Source organism: Equus quagga, chromosome 19 (assembly GCF_021613505.1).
Source record: "Equus quagga isolate Etosha38 chromosome 19, UCLA_HA_Equagga_1.0, whole genome shotgun sequence".
Lineage (NCBI taxonomy): Eukaryota > Metazoa > Chordata > Mammalia > Perissodactyla > Equidae > Equus > Equus quagga.
In genome coordinates this window covers 3545201-3572628 of record NC_060285.1, presented here as the reverse complement: position 1 = coordinate 3572628, position 27428 = coordinate 3545201, and the positions used below count along the sequence as shown (strand labels likewise).

Below are 27428 nucleotides of genomic sequence, written 5' to 3'. Positions count from 1 at the left end.
CCTGCACTGTAGCATTCGTAGATGCCACGAAATAGGACTTCTCTTGGTCCTCTCCCTGTTTCTCTTCTCTTCCTCCACTAAACTAGCTAGTCCTTTCCACCTCCTGTTGAAATCATAGTTGTCACTAATCTCTCTACCCAGGGTCGAATGTGGGGGTCGTTGTCAAATCTTTACCTCTCTTTGTCTCCATATCTGGTTGTTGCTGAAGCCTGTCTATTCTTGTTCTTTCAAAATGTGCCTGTGTTGTTTCCTTCATTCCTCCCTTCTGTCTTTGATGGGCCTGCCCTCCGTCAGACCTTTGTTATCTCTGCCCATCCACTGAAGTAGCTTCCAACTAGTCTCCTCGTCTCCCCATTCCCCTATCATCCATTCCGTGTACTAGGAGGAGGGGAATCAAATTGGAACATGGTTTTCGCCTCGACTTTAACAGCTCCCCGCTACTTCCAGAAGGAAGATCAGACTCCTGGTATTTAATGTCCTTCATAGTCGGACTCCTAATTACTTGTTCATTCTTCTGCTCCATCCAGACATGGGAGCCTCCTGATTTTGAACTGTTGATGACTAATATCTGCCTAATACTTATGAATGCTAACTATTAAAAGTACTCCGATGGCACAATAGATAGCAATATGGTAACTATTATATTAGTTAAATAATAACAATTAACAATAGTTCAGTTTGCCTCCTTTCTGAAATGTGTCTTTGTGCCTGTTTTCTTTGATCTCAGTGCCCCAGGACACCTTCTCATCTGTGTGCTACCCACAGTACCTCAGGCAGAGCCCTGTGCTCAGGTTGGTCACAGGCTCAGGCTGCCGAGTGCTTGTCTATCCCTATTGTCCTCGCATAACTATTAATTATGCCCCTAAATGTCTATTTTAAGCAGTCATATGGTCACCCCACCTCTGCGTAATAGAGATTGTGGGTTTGAGTGCATGAATGGTGACCCCCTGATAGTGGCGGCTCGTTAGACTTACCCAGAGACTGTTTCTTGCCCATCTCACTTGGCAGATGTAGGGTTTTATATTGTGAGTTACCTTTTTAGCATCTCGTCTGTGTGGCCGTAATGCAAAGAGTCAGGGTTACAGGGACGTGTAAGAAACAGTCTCTGTCCTTGAGGAGCCTGTGGTTGGGGTACAGATGGACCTGGAACCAGACAGAGCTCATACCGGGGTGAAGGGAAGTGTGCACCTGGGCAAGGAAGGGGTAACCCCTTCAGTGTGGTGGAAGTGGCATGGGGCAGGCTGAGAGCAGGGCAGGATCCTGCAGCCAGTTTCATGGATTAGTGGTGGTCTGCTGGGTGGATGCCAGGGAGAGGTGGCTTTCTGGGTGAAAGCCCCCTGGTGGTGCCAGACGAAGGCTCCATGGTGAAGCTGGCCTGACTGTGCCATGTGAGTTGTAGGCCAGCAGGTGGGGTTTATGGTCAGTTCTTGACTGTCCCTGGGTCTCTCTTCGCCATCTAAGCCTCCTTTCTGTGCGTTTATATGTGAAATGATATGCAGGGGACTGTGAGATTATGTTGCTTTGCCTTTGTAATTACATTGCATACTTATCTAAAATTAATTGAGCTTATCACTGACAAGACTGTCTTCAGCCTTCCTGTGGGCTATTTCCAGCTTCCTGTCTGGTGGATTCCTCAGTCACATGTGACATCTAGAAGTGTGCTTGTCAGCCTTCAGAGCCTCAGAAAGCCTCAGAGAACCCTCCCAGTGAGCCCCAGCCTCCATGACGCTAACTGAAAACCTGGCCAAGGCCTGCTTAAGTGGATGGGTTGCTCTGTTTTTCTTTGTAACTGCTGAGGGCCTGTCGATTGACATAAGGCAAACCGGGCCTGCTGGGGAGGATGCCATGGTCCATTGATGCCCACGGTGCCCTGTGAGTCTGGGCCCTTGGAGTCCATAGGAACTCAGGAAATGCTCTAGCCTTCACCAAGCAAGAAAGAGGGCTGAAGGCAGTTCTATGACTAGATGTCATGGGGCTCGCCCCGGGCCTCCAGCTCATATCCCAGCCTCACTCAAAATGCTCACACCCTCGGAGCCAGTAATTTCATTCCTGGGAATCTGTCCCAAAGAAATAATCCAAAATGCAAACAAATATTTATGTTTAAAGATGATCACCACAGCATTATTTATATATTAAAAAAACATATGATCTAAATGTCTAATCAGAGGGAACTGACTAAAGTGGAGTTATATCCTTCGTTACTAATAGGAAATCAAGAAACACACCTGAAATGTTTAAGGGAAAACTCTGTCATTTCACAGTCTACAGCAAGGCAAAGCAAAGTGCAGCTGTTCTGCATGTCCTGGAACCAGCTCCCCAACCCCCACCCTTGAAAGAGAGCCCAGTCATCCGTGAGTCACTTCACCAGGTCTAATTACACTGTTTTCCCTTCAATACCATTGATCCCACAGCTGGTGTCGCATGGCATTTAATTAAAGGAAAGGCTACTGCTATTTCATGTTAAAACTCTAAATGCTTTCAAACAAATTAGAAGCTTGAGGTTCACATCTTTGCCTTCCAGTAGGAACCATTGAAGACCCTCAGCCTCCTATAATTTCTGCATTAAAAAATGTATATACATGCAAAAAGATTTAGCTCCACATGCCTCTGGAGTTAACCTGTTTCTGATAATAGTACCTGGCAGCAAGTTACTCCGTTTCTTTTATTTTGGTGAGGAAGAGAGGCCTTGAGCTAACATCTGTTGCCAATCTTCCCCTTGTTGCTTGAGGAAGATCATCCCTGAGCTAATGTCTGTGCCAGTGTTCCTCTCCTTTGTATGTGGGACACTGCCACAGCATGGCTTGATGAGTGGTGTGTATGTCAGCGCCCAGGATCCAATCCTGCGAAACCTGGACTGCTGAAGTGGAGCGCATAAACTTAGCCACCACACTGGGCCAGCGCCTACTCCATTTCTTAACAGGCAAAGTCAGTGACAGGATTGGAGTCAGCAAGAACAGTCGCCATCTCCGTTTCAGCAGGGGAAGCCACACAGCGGCCCAAAGAGGACTTGTCATATCTAAGCGTTTGGTTGGGACCCTGAGGTTGTCACAGCCTCTTCCGCTTTGTTGTCCCACCTGCACTTGCTCACTCCACTCTGGCTGCCGCTCCTCCCCTCCCACACCCATCACTCTGGAGAAGCCCCCGGACCAGACCTCCTCATGGACTCACAGAAAAGAGAGGCCCCGTCTCCCAGCTTTCCCTAGGGACTCCCTCTGCCCCTCTCGGTGCTCCTCCACCATCCTGCCATCTGGGAGGTAGGGCCCTTCCACATTCAGAGCTCTCCTTCCCTCTGCAGAGCCCTTCAGCCCTCCTCAGTTCTCATCAACCTTCTGCCCACCGAAGTCCATTTCTAGACCTTTACAACAAAGAGCCCCCTTCCCCAGGCCCACCTGCCTTAGAAGGTGCTCGGGGCTGTAAATAGCCTTTAAAAATTTCTTCACCCACGGCACTTTTTAAAACATCTTTATTGAGATGTAAGTTACAGCCCATATGACTCACCATCTAAGTGTACAACTCAGTGGTTTTAGTGTATTTGTAGAGCTGTGTAACTATCACTATAGTATATTTTATTTTTTTAGTAAATATTAGAACTCAAAAAGAAACCCTGTATCCGTCAGCCATCCCTCCCCATTCCCCCTCTTCCCTCCCCAGCCCCTGCAGCCGCTGGTCTGCTTTCCGTCTCTGTGGATTTGCCTCTTCTGGACATTCCGTATAAATGGAATCGCACAACCTGGTCTTTTGAGAATGGCTTCCTTCACTCAGCGCACTGTTTTCAAGGTTCACCCATGTTGTAGCCTGTAGTCTTCAGTCTCCTTTGTGGCTGAGTAGTACTCCATTGTACGGATAGGCCACATTTTGTACATTCATCAGTTGATGGACGTTTCATGGTTTCCACTTTTTGGCTGTTTAAGTAATGTTGCCATCAACATTTGTGTACAAGTTTTTGTGTGGCCGTGTGTTTTCATTTCTCTTGGTTCTGGACCTAGGAGTAGAGCTGCTGGGTCGTGTGGTCGCTGTGTTTGACATTTTGAGGAACTGCCAGGCTGTCTTCCAAGGATCTGCAGGATTTTCCAGTCCCACCGTGTTGTGTGAGGGTTCCGGTTCCCCCGTTTTTCATCACGGCCATCCTAGTGAGTGTGAAGTGGACCTCATTGTGGTTTTGATTTCCCTGATGGTTAATGATTTTCTGCATCTTTTCATGTGCTTATTGGCCATTTGTATATCTTTGAAGAAATATCTATTAAGATCCTTTGGCCCATTTTTAATTGGGTCGTCTTTTTATTATTGATATCTAAGACTCTTGATACTTAATACTGTCGTTTTTTCTAGTTGGTTGCCATGAGGACCAGGCTGGAACAGGGGACAGCAGGGAAGCTGGCTTTGGGCTGGTCAGGCTGTTTCCTGTGGGCTCCGGCCACCCACCACGCTGCCATCCCTGTGTTTGTCAGGTGTAGCCCAGCTGGGCCCGAGTGCCGTGTGATAAAGTTGTTACCCGCTAGCGTCTTATTGGTCTTCTTGCAGAAATGCCTGAACCGATTGTAGATGCTTCCCCTGCTGATTTTTGGGAGGAGAGAGCTTTCCTGCAGGAGAGCAGTTGGGTAGAGAGGAAGTGCTGATCGGTGCAGTGGGGGGCTCTGGCTTCAAGGGCTGGCCTGGCTTGGGAGGGCTTCTTGGAAAAGGTGCCTCGAACTTTCCAGGTAGGAGGGCTGAGGAGAAGCAGCTGCCCTAGAGGAGGGTAGTTACTTTTCTGGCTTTGCTGACAAGATGATTTCTGTTTCGATAGGATTTGTTTTCCCCACTGCGAATGAATTTGTGTATGTTCACTGAGGTGAATTATAAAAAAATGAAAAAGTACAAGAAAAGGATAAAAAAGAATTCTGCTTGTGATACAAGCAAGTAACTTTATTAAAATTAGCAAAATCAAGCAAAACCAAAACAAATGACATGAAAACAATGAGATTACCAGAATCCCTTTGGATGTAAACACACACAAGACAGTGTTCCATCGTGGTTCGGACATGGCCAGCTTCTTCTAATGAAGAATGTGCTTCCTGGAAGTGTGTTCCACAGTTGTGTGAGGGCGGAATCCTCTTTTGCGGGGCGAATTTCCTGGAGAAGCTGTGAACGAAGCCGTGAACAGGAGCTGCAGTACTCGCTGTTTTGTAAGTGGCCGGAGCGTTTTGCGGGGCAGTGATGGGTCTCTGTGCAGTCCTGAGGGGAGGCGGGTCTGAGTCTGCCCTGCCTCTGCGGAGGCGTTGCTGTTCCAAGCAGCTCTTGTTGGTGAAGGAGCATTTGAAAGCAGGTAATGAACTCAATTTTTAGAAATATGTTTATCTCATACAGAGTTGACTTAACAGTTAACTGTAGCACGGTTTCTAGAATAAAATGCATCTCTCTTTTGATTTTTCATTCTTTTTAAAACATCTTTTGGGGTTTTAAACTGTAGTGGTGCAGCCACAGACCAGAACGCAGCAGACCTCAACGTGTGTTTTCTTGCCAGTGGCTGGCAGGTTTTTATGTCTGTGAGCAGCTGAGAGGGCGGGAGACCGCAGGGGTCCGCTCTCCCCGTCTTTTTCAGAGCTCTCAGGATTGTGGGAGCAAGTGGTTCGCCTTCTCTTGTGCGGTTATTCAGTCCTTTGGTGGTGAGGCTGAATCCTCGGATACCATCTCCTGCAGGGGCTGCAGGGGTGAGGCCAGTGGTCCTCCTGCTCTAGGATGGAGGGGGGGGGCGAAGGGACTAGGCTCTCCACGCAAGACCCACCCTCAGAACCCCGAGGCATCTGTATCTCCCCCCTGCCCCTCACCGTGATTCCTGTGCTAGTTGGGGTTGAATTAGAGCCCCATGAGTCACATGAGGTCATTTTATACAAAATGAAAGCGTTGCTGTCGTTCAGGAACAGGAACCTCATTGGGTTGGTCCCTGCTTATGTCTCTCCAGGATTTTCTCTTCCACTGCCCCCTAAGCCCTCCACCGTGCAGGGCTTGGCCCAGATGCTCCCCTGTGAGGAAGGCCTTCCCTCCCTTCTCCCAGCGGTTGGTGGACCTCTCCCGTCTTTCAAGGTTCCCGTGCGGCCTCCTCCACGAGGCCTTCCCTGGCCCGGCATCTAGACCTCAGCCCTGAGCCCTCGCTGCCTTCCCTCAGCCCCATCCTGCTGGCCTCTCCCCAGGTTCAGCACTGTGTCCCTTGAGGAGCATGTATCCATTTCTGATACCTCTTAGAGCACGTGCCTGGAGGAAAACCCTTTACATAAAAGAAAAAATTACAACTAGAGAAGGTACTTTGAAAAACTTTATGATGTTAATTTTAGCAATTAAGGGTCATCAAGCTTAGAATCCCAGAACTGTTCAGAAAAGCTGCCGGGCAGCTGGGCATCCCTCTCATCTCCTCTCTTTCAGCTAAACAGGGAGAAGCCAGCTCCTTGAAGCTGGGAGAGTGCAGCCCCTACCCCTTGCTGCACTTTGAACTCCAGGGTCCTGCAGAAACACCCTCTAGAAGGATCATTGAACTGTGTCGTGTGATCGGGAAAAACAGTTTCCCTCCAGCTCTGTCTGCGGAGCTGAAGCCTTGTTCATGTTTGTTAAAGGCCGGCCAGGAAAGGAGCAGATGTCCTTCCTGGGCTTGCTGTGCTTTTCCCCCAACATCCGGCCTTCCACACGCACAGAGTGCTAAGGACACCGGAGTGCAGCATGTACGTGATACAAATCACTTAGATATCGGTGGTTAGGAAGTTTTCCACTTCTCCCTGTTTTCGCCTGAGAAGAAGGCAGCCTTCCCTAGAAAGTTGGTTCTTCCATTTTGAAAGCCTGAGGCTGGTGGTGTGGTAGTGATCTGTTTCCAGGAGCAACCATCCCCATTTTGGGGTCCGTCGTGGGGTGCAGTGGTATTCTAAAGGGAGTGCAACGAGAGGCCTCAGCCTGATTGATTCCAACCTCTGTTCCAGCACGAAGCCTGGCCTGTAGTAAGTTCATCCTGGTGCGGGGCGTGGGGTGGCTGTGGGGTGGCTGGGTGGTGAGCCAAGGCCTAGGGGTGGCTGGCTCTGAGCACGTGCTGGCTTTGCGTTTCCTGTTTGCTCTGTGCCTCTTCTCTGGAAGGGGTCGCTATGCTGTTCTTTCAATTCGGTAGTCACCCAGCCAGCCCTGCGGCATTCTGTCCAAATACTAGTGTTCTTCTTACTGAAACCCACATCTGGTCACAATACCTCTGAAATCTTTGCTTAATACCCCGTGCCTCTCTCCCCCACCCACACCACACCTTGGCTCCTGTGAGTGTAAATCCAGGTGGTCGGCATGTGGTAGTGGCCCTCTCTGGGTGACCTGGGCTCTGCCCCTTTCCAGCCTTGTTTCTCGCTGGCGCTCCCTCCTGCCCGCCCCCTGGAGGGTGCTCCATGCTCAGCTACTTACAGGACCAGGAGCTGGTGTATGGTTTTACTCTGCTGTGCTTCCAGCTGCAGTGCCCTTGGCCCCTTGGCGTGTACCTCACTCAGTTGTTTTTAGGTCCAAACTTTCTTTTTATTGAAGTAATCCATGCACCTGGTTTAAAAGATGAAGTAGTAATATGAGATATACTGGAAACTGTAGTCCCCTGCCCCCACCCTTCCTCACCCCTGCATTCAGTCCCCAGAGGCTGTCACTTTACCTTTTGGTAAGACAAAGTACCCTTCTGGTGCTTTCCTTTATATTTCCAAATACTATGCAAATTCTGCGGCTTTTTACAGTCTAGCCGTATTTATTGCCTTTCTGCTCTGTAAGTGGAAGGGTTAGCCTCTCATCATGCCCTCCCTCCTCTCCTTCCCCACCCTCTCTGTGCAGTTGATGTCACAGTTTTGGGGAAGGTGGATTCATTGTGCTATTAGGACTCTAAGTCTGGTTCCCGACTCCGCCGTGGCTACATGTGCTGTATGACTTTCTGTTTCAACCTAGAGTTAGTTGTTAATGTGCGGGGTGGGGGGGCGGCTCCTGCAGGCGTGTGGGCTCTGACCACCTCCTGTGCCTTAGAAGTGGGTATCCTGCTTTCAGCCCCACGCAGCCCTCTCTGGGGGTTCTTTGCGTTGATTGGCTGCTTCCCGTTGGCTGCCCTTTTGCCAGACGGTAGGTCTAGGCTTCATCACTCAGCTAGCTTGGCTCCCAGTCTCTCGTCTGCTTTCCATGTTTCAGACTTTTGTTGACATTTCTTGTCTGCCCCTGTCCCCTCCTCTGTGCCCTGGTCCTTGTTTATAACAATATTACTTTACTGTTGTGTTGATGAGGTCTAGGGTAGGGAGCAGAGATAAATCTACCAAGTTTTAACTTGGCTTCAAGGTGCCTCTCAAGCAGCAGGTCCTGGGACTCTTTCCTGCTGTCCCCCTTCCTCAGAGAGAGACCACCTCTACTCTGCTGTCCTGCGTCACCTGTGTACCCTTCTTGCCGAGCATCCCTTATCGCTTGCTCGCACTGTTAGATTTCTTCTTCCTCGCTTGCCGATGAGCCCCCAGAGGGTCGAAGCTGGCTCTAATTGTACCCTCCGAGGCTAGCCCAGTGTCTGGTGGTGATAATGTTGATTGATGTTCACTGACCAGATATATAAATGTGTATGAGGGACTCAGAGGAGGAGCAGTGTTTAAGTGGCTTTTGCACCAGAGGCAGCAGCTTCCAGAGGGGGTGCTCAATAAATGCTGGCTAAATGGGCTGATTTATGAGACCCTCGTGTACTGTGGCTGTTAGGAACCAGAAACGTGCTTGTTTTGCAGACCCTTCTGCTGCTGGTGACTGCTCAGCTTTTAGGTTAGGTTCACATGGAAGCTGAGGTGATTGTAACGTACATGCGTTTCTTATTTTTGTTCAGTGTTTCTCCTAGATTTTATTGCTGCAAAAATTTAAAAAAATCAGAATGAAAACCTGTTAAAAAGAGATGAGTGTTAGGAAAAAATAGCTTAAATTATGGGCTGGTTTTTCTGTTATTCCTGGCTTTTCAGGGAAAAGGTACTTATAATTACGAGTTCGTTGCATACACGATTTTGTGACAGATTTCTGGTTCAGTCTCAAATGTGATATTTTAAATCCAATTAGAATGAATGAGTCCCTATTGCTTTATGGTTTGGGTTCACAGAGTGTGCTGAGTAATTACATCAGTAAGCACAACAGAATCATGTTCTTGCATTTGTATAGTATGTCACAGTTTACAAATGCTTTCCCATGAATTGTCTCTTTGTTCCTTGTGAAAATTCTGTGACTTAAGCGAGGCAGGTATTTTCATTTGTTCCATGTTTCAGATGAGGAAACTGGAGCTCCAGAGATATGGAGGGTACTGTCCAGGCCACACAGATTCTTGTTGGCCATGGTGGGCCTTGCTTTCAGGTCCACTGAATCCACAGCCAGTGTCAGTTCCCCTGTGCCTCTGCTGTCCTTGGTGATAGAGTGTCTGCTAGGGCAATTTCCCAGGGGCATTTTATTGAGAAGTAAAGTCTCCTAGTATAGATGAACATGGAATTAGGATATTGGAGTTGTTTCCATAAAAATATTTCAAAATTTTATTTTTCAGAAATGAAATCTACTGTTGTAGAAGAAAGAAATGCTATTTATTTCTCATTCGTGTTTTGATTATTATAGTTTTTCTTATATTTTAGTTTTCTCTCTTAGAGGACAAGTGATTTTACAGTCTGATTCCAAGAAGTACAGGGACAGAAAGCTGAAAGGAAAGCCAAATATAAGCTTTAAACATAGAGACTTAGGCTGTTGAAGTAAAAGGGTGGAAAAAGATTTGCTGTGCAAGCACTAATCATAAGAAAACTAACCTGCTTATAACAATATCAAAAAAACTACTCATCATGACAAGGAGTTTTATTAGAGAGAAACAGATGTGTTTCATGATGATAAAAGGTTCACCTCCTTAAGTAGACGTATCTTTTCTAAATGTGTGTGCACCTGCTAATACAGCTTCATAACACATGAAGCAAACATTGACAGAAATAGAGAAATAGACAAATTCACATAGGCAGAAATTTCAACACCCCTCCCTGAGTAAGTGGTAGAATAGGTAAATTAAAAAAATCTAAAGATACGGAAGATATGAATAGCACTACCAACCAACTGGATCTAATTGATTTATAGAATACCACATCCACCAACTGGAGAATGCGTGTTCTTTTCAAGGACATATGGCATGTTCACCAAATAGATCATGTGCTCTGCAAAACAAGTCATAATAAATATCAGAGGATTGGAATTACACCAAGTTCATCTGACCAAATGTTATAAATTAGAAATCAGTCTAGCAATATGATACCCAGGAAATCCTCAAATATTTGGAAATTTATCAACATACTTCTAAATAACTCATGGATCAAAGAAATCAGAAGGAAAATTAGAAAATATTTTGAACTAAATGATAATGACAACACATCCAAATTTGTGTGATGCAACTACAACAGTGCTTGGAGGGAAGTTGGTGCCTCCAAATGCCTGTAGGAGAAGAGAATAAAGGTTTTGAATCAGTGATCAAGGCTTCCACCTTAAGAACCTAAGAAAAGAGGAGGAAATTAAACAAAACCAAGTAAAAGAGGAGAAATAAAATAAAGGTGGAAACCAGTAAACTGTAAAATGTGTAAACAAGGCAAGAATCAACAAAATTGAAAATCAGTTTTTTGAAAAGATCAATAAAAACTTCTAGTTAGGCTTGATGAATGGAAAAAAGAAGAGACACTAATTACCAATATCAGAAATGAAAGAGGAAACATCACTACAGATCCTACAGACATTACAAAGGTAATAAGGGGATATTATTTACAACTCTCTGCCAGTAAATTCAAGAGCTTACATGAAATGGACATACTCCTTGAAAGACAGGACCTAACAAAATTAATATAAGAGGAAACAAAACTTTAATATCCCTTTCTTGACTTAAAAAATTAAATTTGTAATAAAAAACCCTTCACACAAGGAAAGTGTCAGGGTCAGATGGCTTTACTAGTGAACTGTATCAAACATTTAAAGAAAAAGTAATACCAGTTCTCCAAAAGCTCTTTCAGAAAAGAGAGGAAGAGAAAACACTTCTCAACTCATTTTATTAAGGCAACGTAGCTCTAATACCAGAACCTTACAAAGGTGGAGCAGAGTGCTGGAGGGGAGAGAATTACACAGATAGAGCCCCCGATTCTGTGCAGAGGGGTCCCACCAAGTCCTTGGCAGAGTGCTGATCTGTTCACGAGTTGGGTGACATTCCATGAGGCAGGGAAAGAATCCCCAGAGCCCACACAGGCGCTGACTGCTGGGTGTTGCCGCCCATCAGCCATTGCTATAGGAACCGGGAACTGAAAAGTCACTCTCTTTACTAGCTGAACATCGGAGAAACCCTGTGTGCTCAGGACCATGCGCTGGAGAAAGCAGACTCTGCAGGGCCTTGAGCAGGTGAAAGCATGCTCCAGAGGAGGTGAGGGGTGGAGAAAACTGAGAAGCCACCTCACTGCAGAACTGAGAAGCAGCGCTCTGCAGGAGCCTGGTGAAGGAGGCACACGAGAAAACCCCTTCTCCTTTACTGGCCCCCCAGTACGCTCTACTGAAAAGCGTAACATCATTCCAGCCGGCAAAGGAGAAATACTTACAAGACTTGGTTCCATTATCACAGAGGCAATAACTTGATAACCAGCACATCTGGCATTCAATAAAAAAGTTACAGACATGCAACAAACCAGGAAAATATGACCTAGAATCAGAAGAAAATTCAGTTATTAGACTGACGAATCAATAATAAAATTGTGAGCAACCCCATCAAAAGATGGGTAAAAGATTTCAATGTAAACTTCATAAAAGGTATAGAAAAGGCCAGTAAGCACATGAAAATCTGTCAAAGCTCAACATCGTTAGTTATCACAGAATTGCTAGTTAAAATCATAGTGAGAGACCATTTAACACTTACTAGAATGGCTAAAATTAAAGACTGACAACACTAAATTTTGACCAGGATGTGGAGCAATCGAAACTTTCATACATTACTGGTGGGAAGTGTAAAAGGGTACAGCCACTTTGAAGAACTGTATGGCACTTTTTTATAAAGCTAAACATATGTCTATCCTATGACCCAGCAATTCCATTCCTTCATATTTGCCTAAGAGAAATGAAAACATACTCCACGAAACACATAGCCACAAGGATATTCTTAGCAACTCTTTCATAGTAGTGAAAGCTTGTAAGTAACCCAGATGTCTACACACAGGTGAATATGTGAGCAGATTGTGGTATGTTCATAGAGTAGAATACTGTTTCTGCTTGTAAAGAATGAACTGCTGGTACGTGCAACATGTGTGACTCTGACAGACATGAGCAAAGAAGTACAAGAGATTACATCCTGTTTGTACTAGTGATGTGAATTTTAATAACAGGCAGAGCTAATCTATGGTGATAGCTTTCAGAAGGGGCTAGCTCAGAGTGGGGGCAAAGAATTATTAGAAAAGGGTGATGTAAATGTTCTGCATCTTGTTTGGGGGGCTAAGTCATTTTTTATTGTTATAAATTATATTTCAATTAAAAAATATGATCTCCTTCACCCCCTTAAAAAAACCAATCTCTAAAGGGGTGGAGGGAAGAATTGGACTTTCTTTTCCCCCGGCACTTAACACCAAGCAATTGCAAGGCGCTCCATTAGGACAGACAAGAAGCAGAATCATGCAATCTTTTAAATCGCTTCTAGGAAATGAGACTGATGCTAATGACACTGCCCCGAGGGTGGGCTCTTAGCTGGATTGGCTCCAAGTGTTACAGGCAATCACAGGAGAGGAAGTAAGTGAGGACTGGAGTTGTCAGGAATGCTTCATAAAGCTGGCAGACCTTGAGTTGGGGCTGGAAGGTGGGGTGGGTTTTGAAAAGCTGAAGATAAAGGTGGAAAACCACAGGACCTTAGTGGCTTCGTAGAAACACAGTGGGGTACTCAGTAAAAACTGTCTTCCGCCATCCTTGAGCTCATTCTCTGAACCCCTCCCCTGAGTCTGGCTGTGCTTCCAGATCCCTGTGTATGCTCTCAGAAACACTCAGTGCCTCTACACTCTGCTTTGTATTGTCCCCTTTTCACTTAATAATTTAGATAAATTTATTCCATATCCACCTGAAAGGTATCCATTCTTTTCCATGGCAGTATTGTAGTCCAGTGTATGGATGTAACTGTCTTTAATTATCTCCCTATAATGGACGTTTTGATTGTTTCTAATTTTTTGTTAACATGACAATACTCAAATGAACATCCTTGTGCATAATCCTTGCAGGCCTTTGCGGTTATCCCTGTAGAATAGGGTTCTTCCAGTGAAGTTGCTGCTCAGATGTTACTACCTTTAAAATTTGACCAACAAAAAACTTGTACTGAATACACTCTTACCAAATTGTCAGAGAGTGGCTGTTTACTCAGAGTCCCATCGGTATTGGGTATTATGCATTTAAGATTTTATCTAACTCATTTGTGACAAATTTCTTGTTTTAATTTATAGTTCTTTGATCACCATTGAGGTTATGTGTCTCTTTTTGTATGTTTATTAACCATTTCTGTTTCCTCTCCTGTGAATTTTCCATTTTCCTGTAAATTGTTCACTCTTTTGTTTGTGCTCTTTATATATGAGTGATGTTAACCTTTTTATATTATATGGTGCATGTATTTTTCAAGTCATTTGTTGCTTTAACATTATAGTGTCTTTCACTGTTCAGTCACTTCAAACTTCTTTATAATTGTGAATCTTATTATTTATAGTTTCTGAGATTTGTGTCTTCCTTAGGAAGGCCCTTCTCCCACCTGAAGATAGCAAAATATTCTCCTGTATTTTCCTGTGGTATTTTTTTCCTTTCTTTTCTCTATCTCTCACATACACTATTTAGATCTTCGGATCTTTAATTATCTAAAAATATGTTTGTGTGGTACGATACATGGTCTAATTTCCTTTTCTAAAGATAGATACTGTGTTTTATGGACATCATTGGTTGACTAACCCCCTGATTTGACATGCTATGTTTATCACAACTAAATACAGGTTTGATTTGAACCATTCATTCTGCTTCATTCTGTGACACTGATCTCTTTGTTTTAGTCTTGCTCTTAAAACCCTGTAGTCTTAATTTTGTAGCTCTGTCACATATTTCTTCTCTATTCATGCAAGTCCCTTTGCATTATTCTTTTTGGAAATTTTGTTGGCTGTTCTTGTGCATTTGCTCTTCTAGATGAACTTAGGAAGTTTCAGAACACATGCAGTATATCCCATTGGAATTTTGATTGGCTTTGCATTGAACTTAAAGATTTTTGAAAGTGATAATTGATAGCCTTATAATTTTGAGTCTTAGATCCGGGAATATATCATTTCAGAGTCCTTACTTTTATGTCCTAAATATCTGTTTGGTCATTGCTTTTCTTTTACTGTCACCATTCTAGCCACCATTACGTCTACACTGGCGTTCGTAAGCAGCCCATTAAGTGGTCTCCTTGTGATGCTGGCCCCTCTCTTCTGTTCTCCCCACTGTGGTCAAGGCTTTGTGTGAGCTCTTCCCTAGGCTTAGAATACCCCCCTTCCAGGCTCCCTCTTTACACTATTAATTCCTCCTCATGTGTAGCTCTTATCTCAGTCTCATTTCCTTGAGGAAACCTTCCTTAGCTAGGTAGGAATTCGCCATTTACAACGTCACTGCGCTCTGCTGGTTCTTCGGAGCACTGGGTCCAGTTGTAATTTTACATTCGCATGTCGTTGGAGTGGAGGGTGAGTTCTCAGAGCACAGGGCTGTGTGTGCTGTTGTTCCCTTTTGTGGTCCCCTCCTGCCAGCCCAGTGCCTACCCAGAGGGAGTGCTCCTTAAATGCTCGTTCACTTCAGTGAGCTTGGTGTTTTTCTCTGTTTCTTTATGTCTTTAAGTAAAACCTTACAGTTTTCTTCATGAGGTATTGTTCATTTGTTGTGAAACTTATGCCTGTGACAATTTTTATTTATTTTTTTGCCCGTAGAGAAAAGCTATTGATTTTTGAGTGTCCTTGTATCTGGCTGTCTTGCTGAGCTCAGAACCCTGGTTCCTCCTGTCTCCCAGTTCTACCTGCCTCTCTTTGTTGGCTTCCTCCTCAGGCTGGGTGGGCGCTGGGGGGCTGCTGCAGTCCCCAGCCTCACATCTGACCCGGGCAACCCTCAGAGGAAGCAGTGGAGGGCTGCCTCCCGAAGATTTCCCCGGAGCAAGGAGGAGCTTTCTCGGAAGCCCCAGCTAGTTTGCTCTCTCCTTCTCAGTGGCTCAAGTAGGGTCCCAGGCCCATTGCGGAATCAGTCCTGGTGAGGAGGGTGTGGCTTAGCTCTGTACCGACCAATCGGGCCCACCTTTGCGGGGCAGGGTGGGTTCAGCTTCCCGGGGGCTGCTGGGGGGTATGTGCACAACTGGAATTCTGCTAGAAAGGTGGAAGGGGCGAATGGCCCTGGGTGGAGTCTACGCCTGACACCCATCAGAATGGTCCTGTGGCTTTTCCCATCAACCCATCTTAATAAAGTTACAGATTTCGTGATTTGGAACCATGCTTTCATTCCTGGAGTGGATCCTACTTGCATGCACTATTCTTTGAATACCTGGTTGTGTTTTGATCTGCTAAAATTTTATTTTGGACGTTTTTGTCTATATTCATAAGTAAGAGTTTGTGTTACAAAGAGCCTTTTTAATAGTGGAAATTAGTGGAGTGGAAAGACCCTGGGAGATGACGGTCCCTTAGTTCCTGTGCCACCGTGGTCAAGTCCCCTAACCTGTCTGAGACTTTTCCTCAGTTACACAGTAGGATCACAGCCCTAACTCACTCAAGCTGTTTTGAGGATCAAATGAAATATTATACATGAAAGCTCTTTTTAAACATTAAAGCTTACACAAAGGCAGAACTTTGTTTCGTACGCAATATTCAGGATACCATTTTTGTGAGTTTCTTCCTTGAGGAGATGAGTTCAGAGAGCATTAACAAGTGAGATTTCTCTCGGCTTCCTCATAACCTGTAATCAGAAAACCTGCCTCCTGCAGTAGGAGAGGCTCGGGAACGTGATTGGTAAACATTACATTATTGGTGTGCAGATATTAGGTTCTTGCTTTTCATAATATCCTCAGGGAACTGGGGAAGATTTGATATGTTCTGAGATTGCTGTAAAATGTAAGTTATTGCCGTACTATCACCCAATTATTCTGTACTTATTTTACTTAGACTTTAGTAATTGGAAAAAGATTAGAAGTCAGGACTTTGTATTTTGTTGATTATGTTACCAAAGTCTTCTCTTTAATCATTTCTTTTATTCCTATTATTAATCATTAGCTGTGAGCTGTTAGAAGAACCTAATGGTGGATTCCGAACTTCAAGGAAAGAGATAATTGCTCAGTTTCAGTGGGATTGACTAAGCGTTGATACACCTACAATTGAAATGTATCTCCAGCCATTCAGGGCATGTGACTGAGACGCTGGGGGAGACACAGAAGGTCTGACGGAATTCAGGGGCCCTTATCCTACCCCTCCGTCCCGCTCTGTGCCTTCTCCTGCCTTCAGGAGGCTTGTATGAGTGTACCTTGAAGTCTCTGTTGTCCTTGGTGTGTATAACATGGTGACACCCTTATCAGTGCTGTATAAATGCAAGCTTGTCTCTAGGAAAAAACCACCTCATGTAGATATTCTTAAACAGTAAATGGTGAGAGTGAGACAGGATGAGGGAAAGAAAAGCTCATTAAGATGTTAAGTTGGGGAAAAGGCCTTCAGGAGAGAGAGAGTCACGGGAAAGGGGGAGAGAGCGAGCAATGGAGAGAAGGAAGTGAGAGGGAAGGCAGAGCGGTGGAAGGAAGCTGGTGTCCTCTGGACCTCACCTGTCCCAGGGTGGCTCTAGGGACACTGGGGATGCATTTAGCAAACATGGACTCTCTAAGATTTAAATGTAAGCAGGTGACATTTAGCTTTGGACAGAGTGGTAACTTCTCTTGTATATTGAGAAGAATCAATATCTGAAATTTTTATCACTTAGGTTCATTCTGGTTTCATTTAAGGGGCTCACTGCCTCTAATAACACTTGCGAAAGATGTTAAAGCACTGGGGGAAGTTTGCTCACTGTTTGTAAACCCTGTTTTTCCTTGTCTCTTTTTTTGTCAACAGAGGAATTGCGGAAGTTGAGCTGGTCCGGGATCCCTAAGCCAGTTCGTCCAATTACGTGGAAGCTGCTCTCAGTAAGTCTCTCTGGGCCTGCTCATCAGTGCCATGTTTCTCCTGTGAGGACAGGCACCCATCGTTGGGGCCAGGTGTGGCCCGCCAACTGTGCCCAGATGCACCTGGTCTTTGTTGCAGTGAGGGGCCTTTGCTGGGCTAAGGTGATATTTTTCATCCTTTGTTTAGTTTCAATCTGCGTTTGACAAGACTGGCAGAAAATGAGGATAAGTAATAATTTATGACAGCTGTGTTCTTTTTCTCTGATTTTATTATTTTTTGAAATCTTTGTAATATTTTCAAACGTGTGATATAGAAAGGTTCCAGCAGAGAAGATTGTTTCAACTCTGAGGATCAGTGGCAGGGACTATGTTTTGCCCAAGGTGGTGTTTTTTTAAATATTAGTAATGATGCTAGAGGGGAAAAAGGATGTTAGAGGTAGTTTGTGTTTCTGTTATGGAGAGTGGAGTTCTGGCTTCCTTACCCCTCGAACTATGCTGCCCGACTGGGAGCCCCTCTGGAGAAGGTGGGGGGTGGTGGTGGTTATTGGTGCCTTCTCGTGTACTTACCTGGGGCTCAGCATGGTCCTGCTGGAAGTTTCAGGATAGTTTATAGACAGCTTCTTCTCTTTTCCTTTTATTATTATTATTTTTGGAGCTAAGTCAATAGGGAACTCTTAGTGTTTACTCTAAATTGGGTCTGACTTTCAGTATTTAAAAGACTCTTTCTTGCTAATGAGTCAATAAATTTGCAGCTCAGTACCTCGCAATCCTACTTGGAGATGCAGCTCTGAACAGTGAATATTGATTAATTAAATATTCTTTTGCAATTAAAATTAGACCTGCTGCAATTGCTGATGTTTTTGTTTGGATTTTTATTTTAAGTGGTTGTATCCAGTTTTCCAAATGTCCTCTAAGATAGGTTACAAGCTTTTCAGATTGAGTTGTAGGAAGTTTTGATGAAAACATCGTTAAGACCCTTTATTGGATTTTGTGTTTATTAAGGGTGTACTGCATCTGGGTGGAAAGTCTTTACATGAATTGTTTTGTCGTATTCTATTCCCTTTAGTTCTCAGTCCCTGTGGTCATGGTTTAAATATCCTGTATGTGCTGCACAGGGGTTGACTCAGAAAATGGGGGGTCTGGGGACTCAGCACACAGAGGAGCAGAAGCGAGGGTGACAGAAGCTCCCTTTGTTGGTTTGAATGGCAGGGAGGGTGGAGGTGGGCAGAGTCTGTAGCCAGGAATACTGGGAACCGCCTTCTCAGGCACATTTGTTCATTTAACCATCACTGATTACAGGGGCCCTTTGCCCGGAGTCAGAGATGAATTAGACACCCACACAGCCATTAGGAGGGTTTGGTCAGGGGTGCAGTGCAGTCTAGGGGCCACATACTTGTGGGCTGTCCAGGATGCAAGCGGGAGCCGAGGGCGAGAGGAGTGCAGCACTGTGAGTGCCAAGGACAGGCCTCCTGGCCGGGAGATTCACTCCTTGGTCTACAGGGATGGAAAGTGGGAAGGAGGGAGAGAGGGACAGAGATGAATGTGACAGTTCTGGCCCTCTCTTGGGCTTGGGTTGACGAATAAGTAAAAAAAAAAAAACGTGTCAGGGTCAGTGAGCAAAGCCCATCCTTCCAAAAAGGGGACCCCAAGAAAGGGGGGGGAGTTCCAGGGCAGTGTAGACTCACGTGGATGTCAGGCAGGGCTTCTTAGTGAAGGTGGGATGCTTCTGTGGCGTCTCAAAGGGTGTGCCAGTGTTCCCTGGGTGAGGGAGATGGGGTGGTCATATGACCTGGGGGATGCAGTGGGGGTAGGGTGAGCAGGACCCAAGGCTGAGAGGAGCTGGCTCCCCAAGAAGCGGCAGGTTGACCACTTGAGTGAGGGAGGGGATTGGAAGCCAGGGTAGCTGGCGACTGGGGGAAGGCCAAGTGCTCAGGGCCCCGAGTGCATTGCTTGAGCTGCAACCTGCAGGATACAAGTGAGGGAGTGATGAGGGTGTTTTGGGAAGAGTAAAGCCAGGAGCCTCTTGAAAGATCCTTTGGTTGGTTCACGCGTTCATTCAATCAGTATTTATTGAGCACTTTCTGTGTCTCAGGCACTGTGTTTGGTGCTGGGAAATAGTAGGGAAGGGAAAACGACCAAGTCCCCGTCCCTCACAAGCCTGCAGAAAAGAGACGAAGACCCTGCCTTTCTCTGTCTTCCCTCAGGACAGACCTGGGTCTTACTGCACGGAAAGGAGCCCGTTCTCTCGAGAGTCTGAGCCCCAGTGCCCTGCTCACCCTGGGCCTCTTCCTTTGCTTTTTCCTTTGTTTCACAAGCATGTTTTGAGTGCTTGCTGTGTGCCAGACCATGCACATGAGAGAGAGTCGGTGGAAGCAGTGGTCTCTGAGCGCATGAGCAGGTAGCTTGGGTCTAGAGTCATTCTTGACCAGTGTCTGGCTAGAGGAGGAAGAGTGGTGGTGGGCGTGAGAGGAGACTGCACCCAAGTGCCTCTTGGAGGTGGATTAGAGCGAGGCCAGGGGAAATGGGAAGGGGAGGCGGGATCCAAGGCTGTGCGGGGGGACAGGAGGGACCCAGGCAGCTGGAGTGGGAAGCCAGTGTTGGGTCTCTGGAGCCCTACTCATTCATCCTTCAGGACGCACATTTAGGACTCCTAGGCCTTCATCCCACTCCGGGCCTGTGCTGACGAGCAGGGATGTCATTCCAGCCTTCAAGGGCTCCCCATCTGCCCGCGGAGTGGAGCCCATGCACAGTCTTTCTGCATGGTGGTGTGTGCCTCGGCCGGTAACGGTGGGCTCTGGGCATCCAGAGGAAGCGAACCCACCGTTTTCAGGGTGCTAGTCACATGTGGGCGTGGACAGGTGGAAGGAGGTCAGAGTTGTGGGGGCCGTCATCGCTCGTCCTCTCATCCCTGACCCAGGAGCTTGCTTATGAGCCTCTCTCCTTGCCCTCTAGTTACTCCCAGGCACAATCAGCCCAGGCCTGTTTTCTGCAGTCGAAGATTTCGGGGAGCACAGTGATGGATGCTAACCACTCATCCCTGATTCAGAAGTGTTTTTCACTTGTCTGCCCTCGGCCAGGCCCTTTGCAAGGGCTGAGGTCACAAGGATATCTTGGAGAATGGAGGGGAGAGAACCCAGCAGGCACTTCAGAGAGAAGGGGTCTGTTAGGCTGCCTCACAGTCATTCTCTGAATCTGAGAGTCTCAGCCCAACTTCACAGTCCCCTCTCCTGGGGAGCTCTTGCGGATCCTGATGTCCGCGCCCACAAAGCAGTTTGGAGTCTTGGGCTGGGCTGCGGCATCAGCCTTTGTACCGACTCCAGCCTGCTGCGAAGCTTGTGGTCCGCTGAGTGCCTACCCCAAGCCCCCAAGGAGAGAGGGCAGTAAGGGCGTGGCAGCTTCAGCTGCCCTCTTGACCTGTGGATTTGCATTCTGGGTACACATTAGTGTCCCCTGGGGAGCTTGGGAACTGGGTTTCTGAGGGGTTCTCAGGTGTGCTGAGGGTTGGGGGTTGCTGCTCTAGGATACTCTCTCCACGCAGGGCAGGGCATGCATGAGCCAGCTGTCCGCACACCTGGGCTGAGGTGCCTGGGTGGAGAGCGGGTTGGGCTTGACTTACCAAGAGCGTGTTGTCCCAGAGGGCTTGGCTAAGTGAGTGGGATGGGGTGGTTTGTCCCAGCCCACTCTGCTTCCAGGATCAAGAGCTTCAGAGTCGAACTCAGGATTGAGAAGAACTTACCATTTTGTCCAGTTTAAAAAGACAGCCGAAGCTGTTCTTGAATGTGAATCTGTTTAGACCTGGCAAACTAATGACCCCCCCTCCCATGTTCCTCATGTGTTATTAACATGATTTGGGGGCTTGTCGGGGAGTGCTGTTCTTAACTGATGAGTGGGCAGTGCTCCTTTAGTGAAGAAAGATGAGAAATTGGCTCTCGTTGTTTATGGAGAACTAACATATACTCTAGTCTGGAACATATCATTAAACCACCATTAATGCTGTTTAACATTTAAATGCCATGTGGGGATGGCAGTAGCTTTTTAAAAATTACCACTATAGAAAATCGTATTTTTGGCTTTTTTAAATAACTATTTCAGAAACATCGAACAAAAACTAATTAAACATTTAACGTTTATGTTAGTGAGTAGAATGGTTAAAAATGAGAACTGAAACTCTGGTATAATCTTTTCTTCTTCCGATATATTGATGTGGTTTTGCACGTGAACCCAGTGGGAGGGAGCGATTTGATGTTTGTGTCACCGGGACAATTTCGATATAAGTATATGCATGCATTGTTTTACATTTATGATTAGTGTTTTTATAGCATGCTAATACAGCAATTAAGTTTTCTGTAGTTCTGTCATTTAAAATTCATTGCATACTTGAATATATTTCATTTGCATAATTTCTAGTCTTGCTTAATTATCTAAAGGCCTCAACTTGCACATGTGTGTTTTCCTTTAGGAATGGGAGTGTGAGGAGTATGTGTGGGGGGGTTTATTGCCTCTGTTCCCATTATGACATACTTGCCTTTCAGAATTTCTGTTTCGATAGGTTAAATTAAAATTTGGGGAATAGGGAGAGTTTCCGAGTACTTGTTCACTAAGAATCCTTGTTGTCACCATGTGCGACTGAGGTAAGCCTGTCCACACCATTCCTGGCTGAGACCCCTTGGTGGCCACACTGTCCTGGATTGAAGGCCAGGCCTGGCCCGGCCCACAGGGCCCACTGCCCCAGCCTCTCCACACGTCTCCACGCCCCTCATCTGCCAGGCTCTTTGGCCCTGCCCAGGGCTGACCTGGCCACGTGGCCTGTGCAGTCCTGCAGTTGTGGAGCCTTTCTAGGTGTCTGCTCTGTCTCTCCCTCTCCCTCTCCATCTTCTCCACCACCCGCATCAAACCTAACCCAGAACAGTGTGCTAACTAGTACTTAAGTTTTCACATGTTAGCTCAGGCATCTTCCTCCCTGGACCCTTCCTCCCTGGACCCAGGGCTGTGCCGCTCCTTGTGGGTATGATGGTATCATTGCACATCACACTGACTTCAGTCTTTCATTTGACAAATATTTATTGAGTATCTGTTGTGTGCCAAGCAATATCCTGAAACCTGGGGGGGATATCTGTGAACAGCAGTGGTGGAAAGTCCTGCCCCAGTGGAGCTTGCAGTCTGAGGGAGGGGATAAGCAGTGAACTTAGTGAGTACATTTCATAGTATCTGAGATGGCGACAGGTGCTCCAGAAAAAACCTGGAGCAAGGCAGGAGGGATTCTGAAGGCAGGGGGCATGAAGTTGCTGTTTTAAGTCAGTGGTCACAGTGGCCTCATTGAGAAGGTGACGTTAGAGCAAGGACTTGAAGGAGGCGGGGACATGGCCATGCAGGTGTCTGGGGGAAGTGCGTTCGAGGTCGTTCATTCTTGATGAGGGATTTATTGATTCCAGTGTGGTGTCTGCCATTGAGATGCAGTGCAGACCACACAGCCCCCACCCAAATGGAGCTGAGCTCTGACCATGAAGAGGGTGAGCAGCGGCATCAAGAAGTAGTGTCATTCTGGTGCTGATGCTGCAGAGGAAGAGTCGGCACTAACAAGAGGGTGCTGTTGTGGAAAGGCTGGCCTTGCCACCTTGTGCCCTTGAGCACAGACCTGAGAGAGAGTAGAAGCCAGCCCCACAGAGGTTGAGAGCGGGGGCGGTCAAACTTGCTCTGTAAAGGGCCAGGTGGTAAATGTTTTAGGCTTTGTAGTTCCTGTAGTCTTTGTTGCAGCTGCTCAGCTCTGCCCTGGTAGGAAGCAGCCATGAAGGAGCTATATACAGGAATGTGCACAGCACTGTTCCCATAAAACTTTATTTACAAAGGCACACTGTGGGCCGGATTCCACCTGTGGGTGGTAGTTTGTTGATCCCTGATCTAGAGATGTGAGTCGCAGGCAGAGGGGGCATAAGTTCAGAGAGAGGCCTTGAACCTAGAGGGGCTGGTGCGCCATGAGTGAGGGGAGCACCTGGCCCCTGGTCAGAGAGGTAGGAAGGGCCAGGCCAGGCAGGGCCAGGGAGGCTGGGGCAGGAGCATGAATAGAAGCTGTTGGAGGTTGTCTGGGGGGTGGGGTGTTAAGGTGGTCTGATCTTGCATTTCCACAGGGTCTCTTGCAGTTGTGGGGAGAAACGACTGTCGGGGTGGAGAAGAGGTCAGGGTCTGTGTCCACCAGCAGCTGGCTGCAGTCAGCATCTCTGCATCCTGGTGCTGAGCTGAGGGTCTGAGATACGCTTGGAGCTCAGTCAGTGAGCAGTATGTGTGTGTGTGTGTGTGTGTGTGTGTGAGATCCCACAGGGCAGGGACTTGTTCCCGAGTTTCAGTGAATTGAGCTGGATGCCCCTGAAAAGGGTGGGGTCTCAGATAAGGAGGTTGGAGTCACAGTGCTGGGCTCTGTTCAGTCTGCATCAAGTCCCTGTGCACGTGCACTAGATTCCTGAGCTGGAATCTGCCTAGGGATAATGTCAGCCTCCTACTCTTGCCAGGAGTAAAGCCAGTACCGTGTGTAGCTCAGTGCTTGGTGAGGAGCTGTCCCTTCTCTTGCTGTGGCTGTGGCAATTTTAGGACAAAGAAAAAGAAGTAAACTTAAGTAATTGTTATTCTCCAAGACATGATAGAGACTTGAAATAGCAATAAGGTCAAAACAGGTGTGGTCAATGCCCACAGTTCCCAGACGGATGGTCTCTGAGCCATCTCTGACTGAGGAAGGAGTGCCTTTCGCTGGGAGCTGCCCAGCCCAGCTGTAGCTTTGTACCCCCCACGGCAGGGGGAGGGCTGGGTACCCAACGGGAGGAGGGCGAGAACTCTTATGTTGGGTGATCCGTTGGCATATTCCAGATGGTGCTGGTTGAAGAGGACTAGTTCCGGAGATGCTCAGGTGGGTGGTTAATGGAATAGCACTGGAAGGCTCTTAGAGGCACGCCTGGCACTTCCTGTACACTTGGGGGCTGGTTATTACTTTTGTCACTCTTATAATTGTGTGAAGCGGTCTGCTCTTTGGGATATTAACATCCTTTTATTTGGCCAGAAAATAGAGTCAAGTGGGAATGACAGCCACGCCTTTCCTCGTAATGGGGACTCTGACCGTCTGACTCGTGTGTGTGCTTGTCAGCTGGACCGCTCTGGTGAATGTGCCCCTTTCCCGCCAGTTGTCATTAATGGGACGGGTGTTGGTGCAGGTGTTCTTCACGGGGCCCTCCTCCCTGTCGGTGAGGGTGGAGGGTGGGGACACCTGTGACAAGGCTGCTGGCGTGTAAATTGCCACACCTCCTGGCAGGGTTACTTGGAAACAAGGCATCGAGAACCTTAAATATATCCAATATCCCTTTGAGCTGACAGTTCCCTTGTAGGAAGTTTACCTCAGGAAAAATCAGACATTGTTCACTGCCACGTTTAGAATATTGACGATTGTAAATAGTCAAAATGTTCAGAAATTGGGGAAAGGCTAACTATAAAAACATAGAAAGACACGTGCTAGAAGGCTTTGTAGCCTTCAGGATCAATGTTTTGAGCAGGGGTAGCACACTTTTTCTGCGGAGGGCCAGATAGCAAATATTTTAGTGTGTATTTCAGTGAGTCACATGGTCTCTTTGGTGACCTCTCAGCTCTTCTGCTGTCGTGTTCAACGTGCAGAGTATGTAACAGACAGATGTGGCTGTGCTCCAGCAAAATCTTATTTACGAAAATGGGCAGTGGGCTGTAGTTTGCTATAGTAGAAAACTATAGTAGACCCCTATAGTGGAACAATACCTAATGACAGTGGGAATATGGTCATGATTTTAAAGTGAAATATATAAGCAAGGAATGTTGGATAAAGGAAATTTTCTTAAAAAGGACTAATTGTAGGGGCCAGCCCTATGGCCAAGTTCGCATGCTCTGCTTTGGCAGCCTAGGGTTTCACCGGTTCGGTTCCTGGGCGCAGGCATGGCACTGCTCATCAGGCCACATTGAGGTGGTGTCGCACATGCCACAACTGAAAATATACAACTATATACTGGGGGGATTTGGGGAGAAAAAAGCAGGAAAAACAAAAAGATTGGCAACAGTTCTTAGCTCAGGTGCCAATCTTTAAAAAAAAGAAAAAAACGGACTAATTGTAAAAGATTAATAAATTGGGCTAAAGTTAGGAACTTCTCTTCATCAAAAGACATCATTAATAGGGAGAAAAGGCAAGTCACATGGGGGAGGAGAAGATATTACAACAGAGCCTACATGTGGACTAAGAGTCAGTAAGAAAAAGGCAGATGACCCAAGAGAAAAAGAGGACTGCGCTTGTTCCCGCACTGCACAGGGGATGACATCCGACGGCACCCACTGGTCTGCTGGGAAATTTGATGAAGACGGAGTTCTAATGATTCCACTGCAGACCCACCAGGATGGGTACAGTGAGAAGTTCAGCAGCACCACGTGTTGACAAGATGTGGCACAGCGGGTACTCTCATACACTTCCAACGGGAGTGTAATCACTTTGGAAAATTAGCAGAATCTATCAAAGATGTGCATATCCTGATAGTTCTGCTCCCAGGTGTATACCTAAAATCCGTGTCATGTGCTATAAAAGGCAGGTACAAGAATGTTTATAGCAAAGACTGGTAACAGCCCAAATGTCTGTTAACAGTAGAGTGGATTTTGTACATGGAAATATTATGCAATAGTGAAAATTAACTACTGTTACGTGTTACCAAATAAATAAAATTTCAAATGTAATATTGAGTAAAGCAAACAGCCAGACAGAGAAAATGATTCCATTTATGTGAAGTTCAGAAATAGGCAAATTTATCCCAGTGTCAGGGAGTCACCTCTGAGGAGGAGGAAAGGGATAGTGATTGGAGGCTCCCAAGGGGCCCTGAGACGTATTCAATTTGTGATAATTCACACACACTTTTTGGGCATTTGCGTACACACACACACACAAACACATGTACGTTATATTTCCATATGCGTTTATTAAAAAGTTTAAATGGTGTTATCCACATGTGTTAAAACAAATGTGTGAGTGTATGACTTTTTGTTTTTTTATTAAAGATTGGCACCTGAGCTAACAACTGTTGCCAATCTTTTCTTTTTTTTTTTTCCTGCTTCCCCCCTCCACATCCCCCCAGTACATAGTTGTATATTTTAGTTGTGGATCCCTCCAGTTGTGGCATGTGGGACACCACCTCAGTGTGGCCTGACAAGCGGTGTCATGTCTGCGCTCTGGACTGAACCAGCAAAACCCTGGGCTGCCAAAGCAGAGCACTTGAACTTAACCACTCGGCCACGGGGCAGGCCCCGAGTATATGATTCGATACAGAATAGATGCTAATGGAAATACCTTAAGGAAAATAAAGGGAATGTATGTGCTGACACAACTGAAAAGATGTGGCTGGATTCATGCTGACTTCATCATCAAAGCCTGGCAACTCCAAGGTCAGCTCTCCTTAAAGTCAGTTCTTCAGGGTGGGCCTGTGGCTCATAGTTCTTTGTGGTCACAGACTGGCTGCCACAGCGCCAGACTGCACGTTCTCTTTGATTTATAGGCAACAGCAAAGAAAAGTCCTGGGCCTTCCATTTATGCCTGCATTGGGTCCCCTCTGAGCCTGTCAGTCACTGTGGCCAGTGGGGTGGTATAGCTATTTAGCATAGTGCATCAAGGCCTGCCCTGAAGGAAGGGGATTAGCCACCTTCAGGTGGTACATGGGTTGAGATTAGGGAGCTATGGTTCCTAAAGGATCCTCAGGGCTCGGTTTGAGTAAAGGATGCATAGATGTTTGTCAGCAAACACAGTGATGTCTGCTGCTGATGTGGAAGCACTTTAAAAGGCAGAAAGCACTGGGTGGGGTATATTTGTTGTTTCCTTCACTCACTTGCTCATACAGTCATGTGTCGCTTAATGAGGGGGGCATGTTCTGAGAAATGCATCATTGTATGAATGCCAGTTCATCGTTGTGTGAACACTGTGGAGTGCACTTACACAGGTCTAGATGGCACAGCCTACTGCACACCTGGGCTGAATGGCACTCATCTTATGGGAGCACTGTCTTATATGTGGTCTCTGCTTGACCAGAATGTCATTGTGTGGTGCATGACTGAGCAAGAATTCACTCAGTTAGGGTTTGGATGCCTGCCAGTGAGGCTGGTACAGTGAGGGGCTGGCTCTAGGGAGCCCCATGCCAGTTGCTGCTGGAGCTCTGAGTGACCAGCCCTGCCTTGGGAGTCAGGTCAGTCCTCCTAAAGAAGTGACCATTGAAGGGACACTCAAGGGATGAAAAGGAGGTGGCCAGGTAAAGCTTTAAAA

General features: G+C 46.4%; 1 protein-coding gene across 2 annotated transcripts in view; it reads left to right on the top strand.

Moving 5' to 3' along the window:
- Positions 1-27428, top strand: part of TBC1D22A (TBC1 domain family member 22A) — a 344321-nt gene that overhangs the window by 75441 nt on the left and 241452 nt on the right. For both annotated transcript variants that reach the window (XM_046646272.1, XM_046646271.1), the window contains one exon: positions 17085-17155. In XM_046646272.1, coding sequence (XP_046502228.1) covers positions 17085-17155 — 71 coding nt within the window. The remainder of the gene's footprint in view (positions 1-17084; positions 17156-27428) is intronic.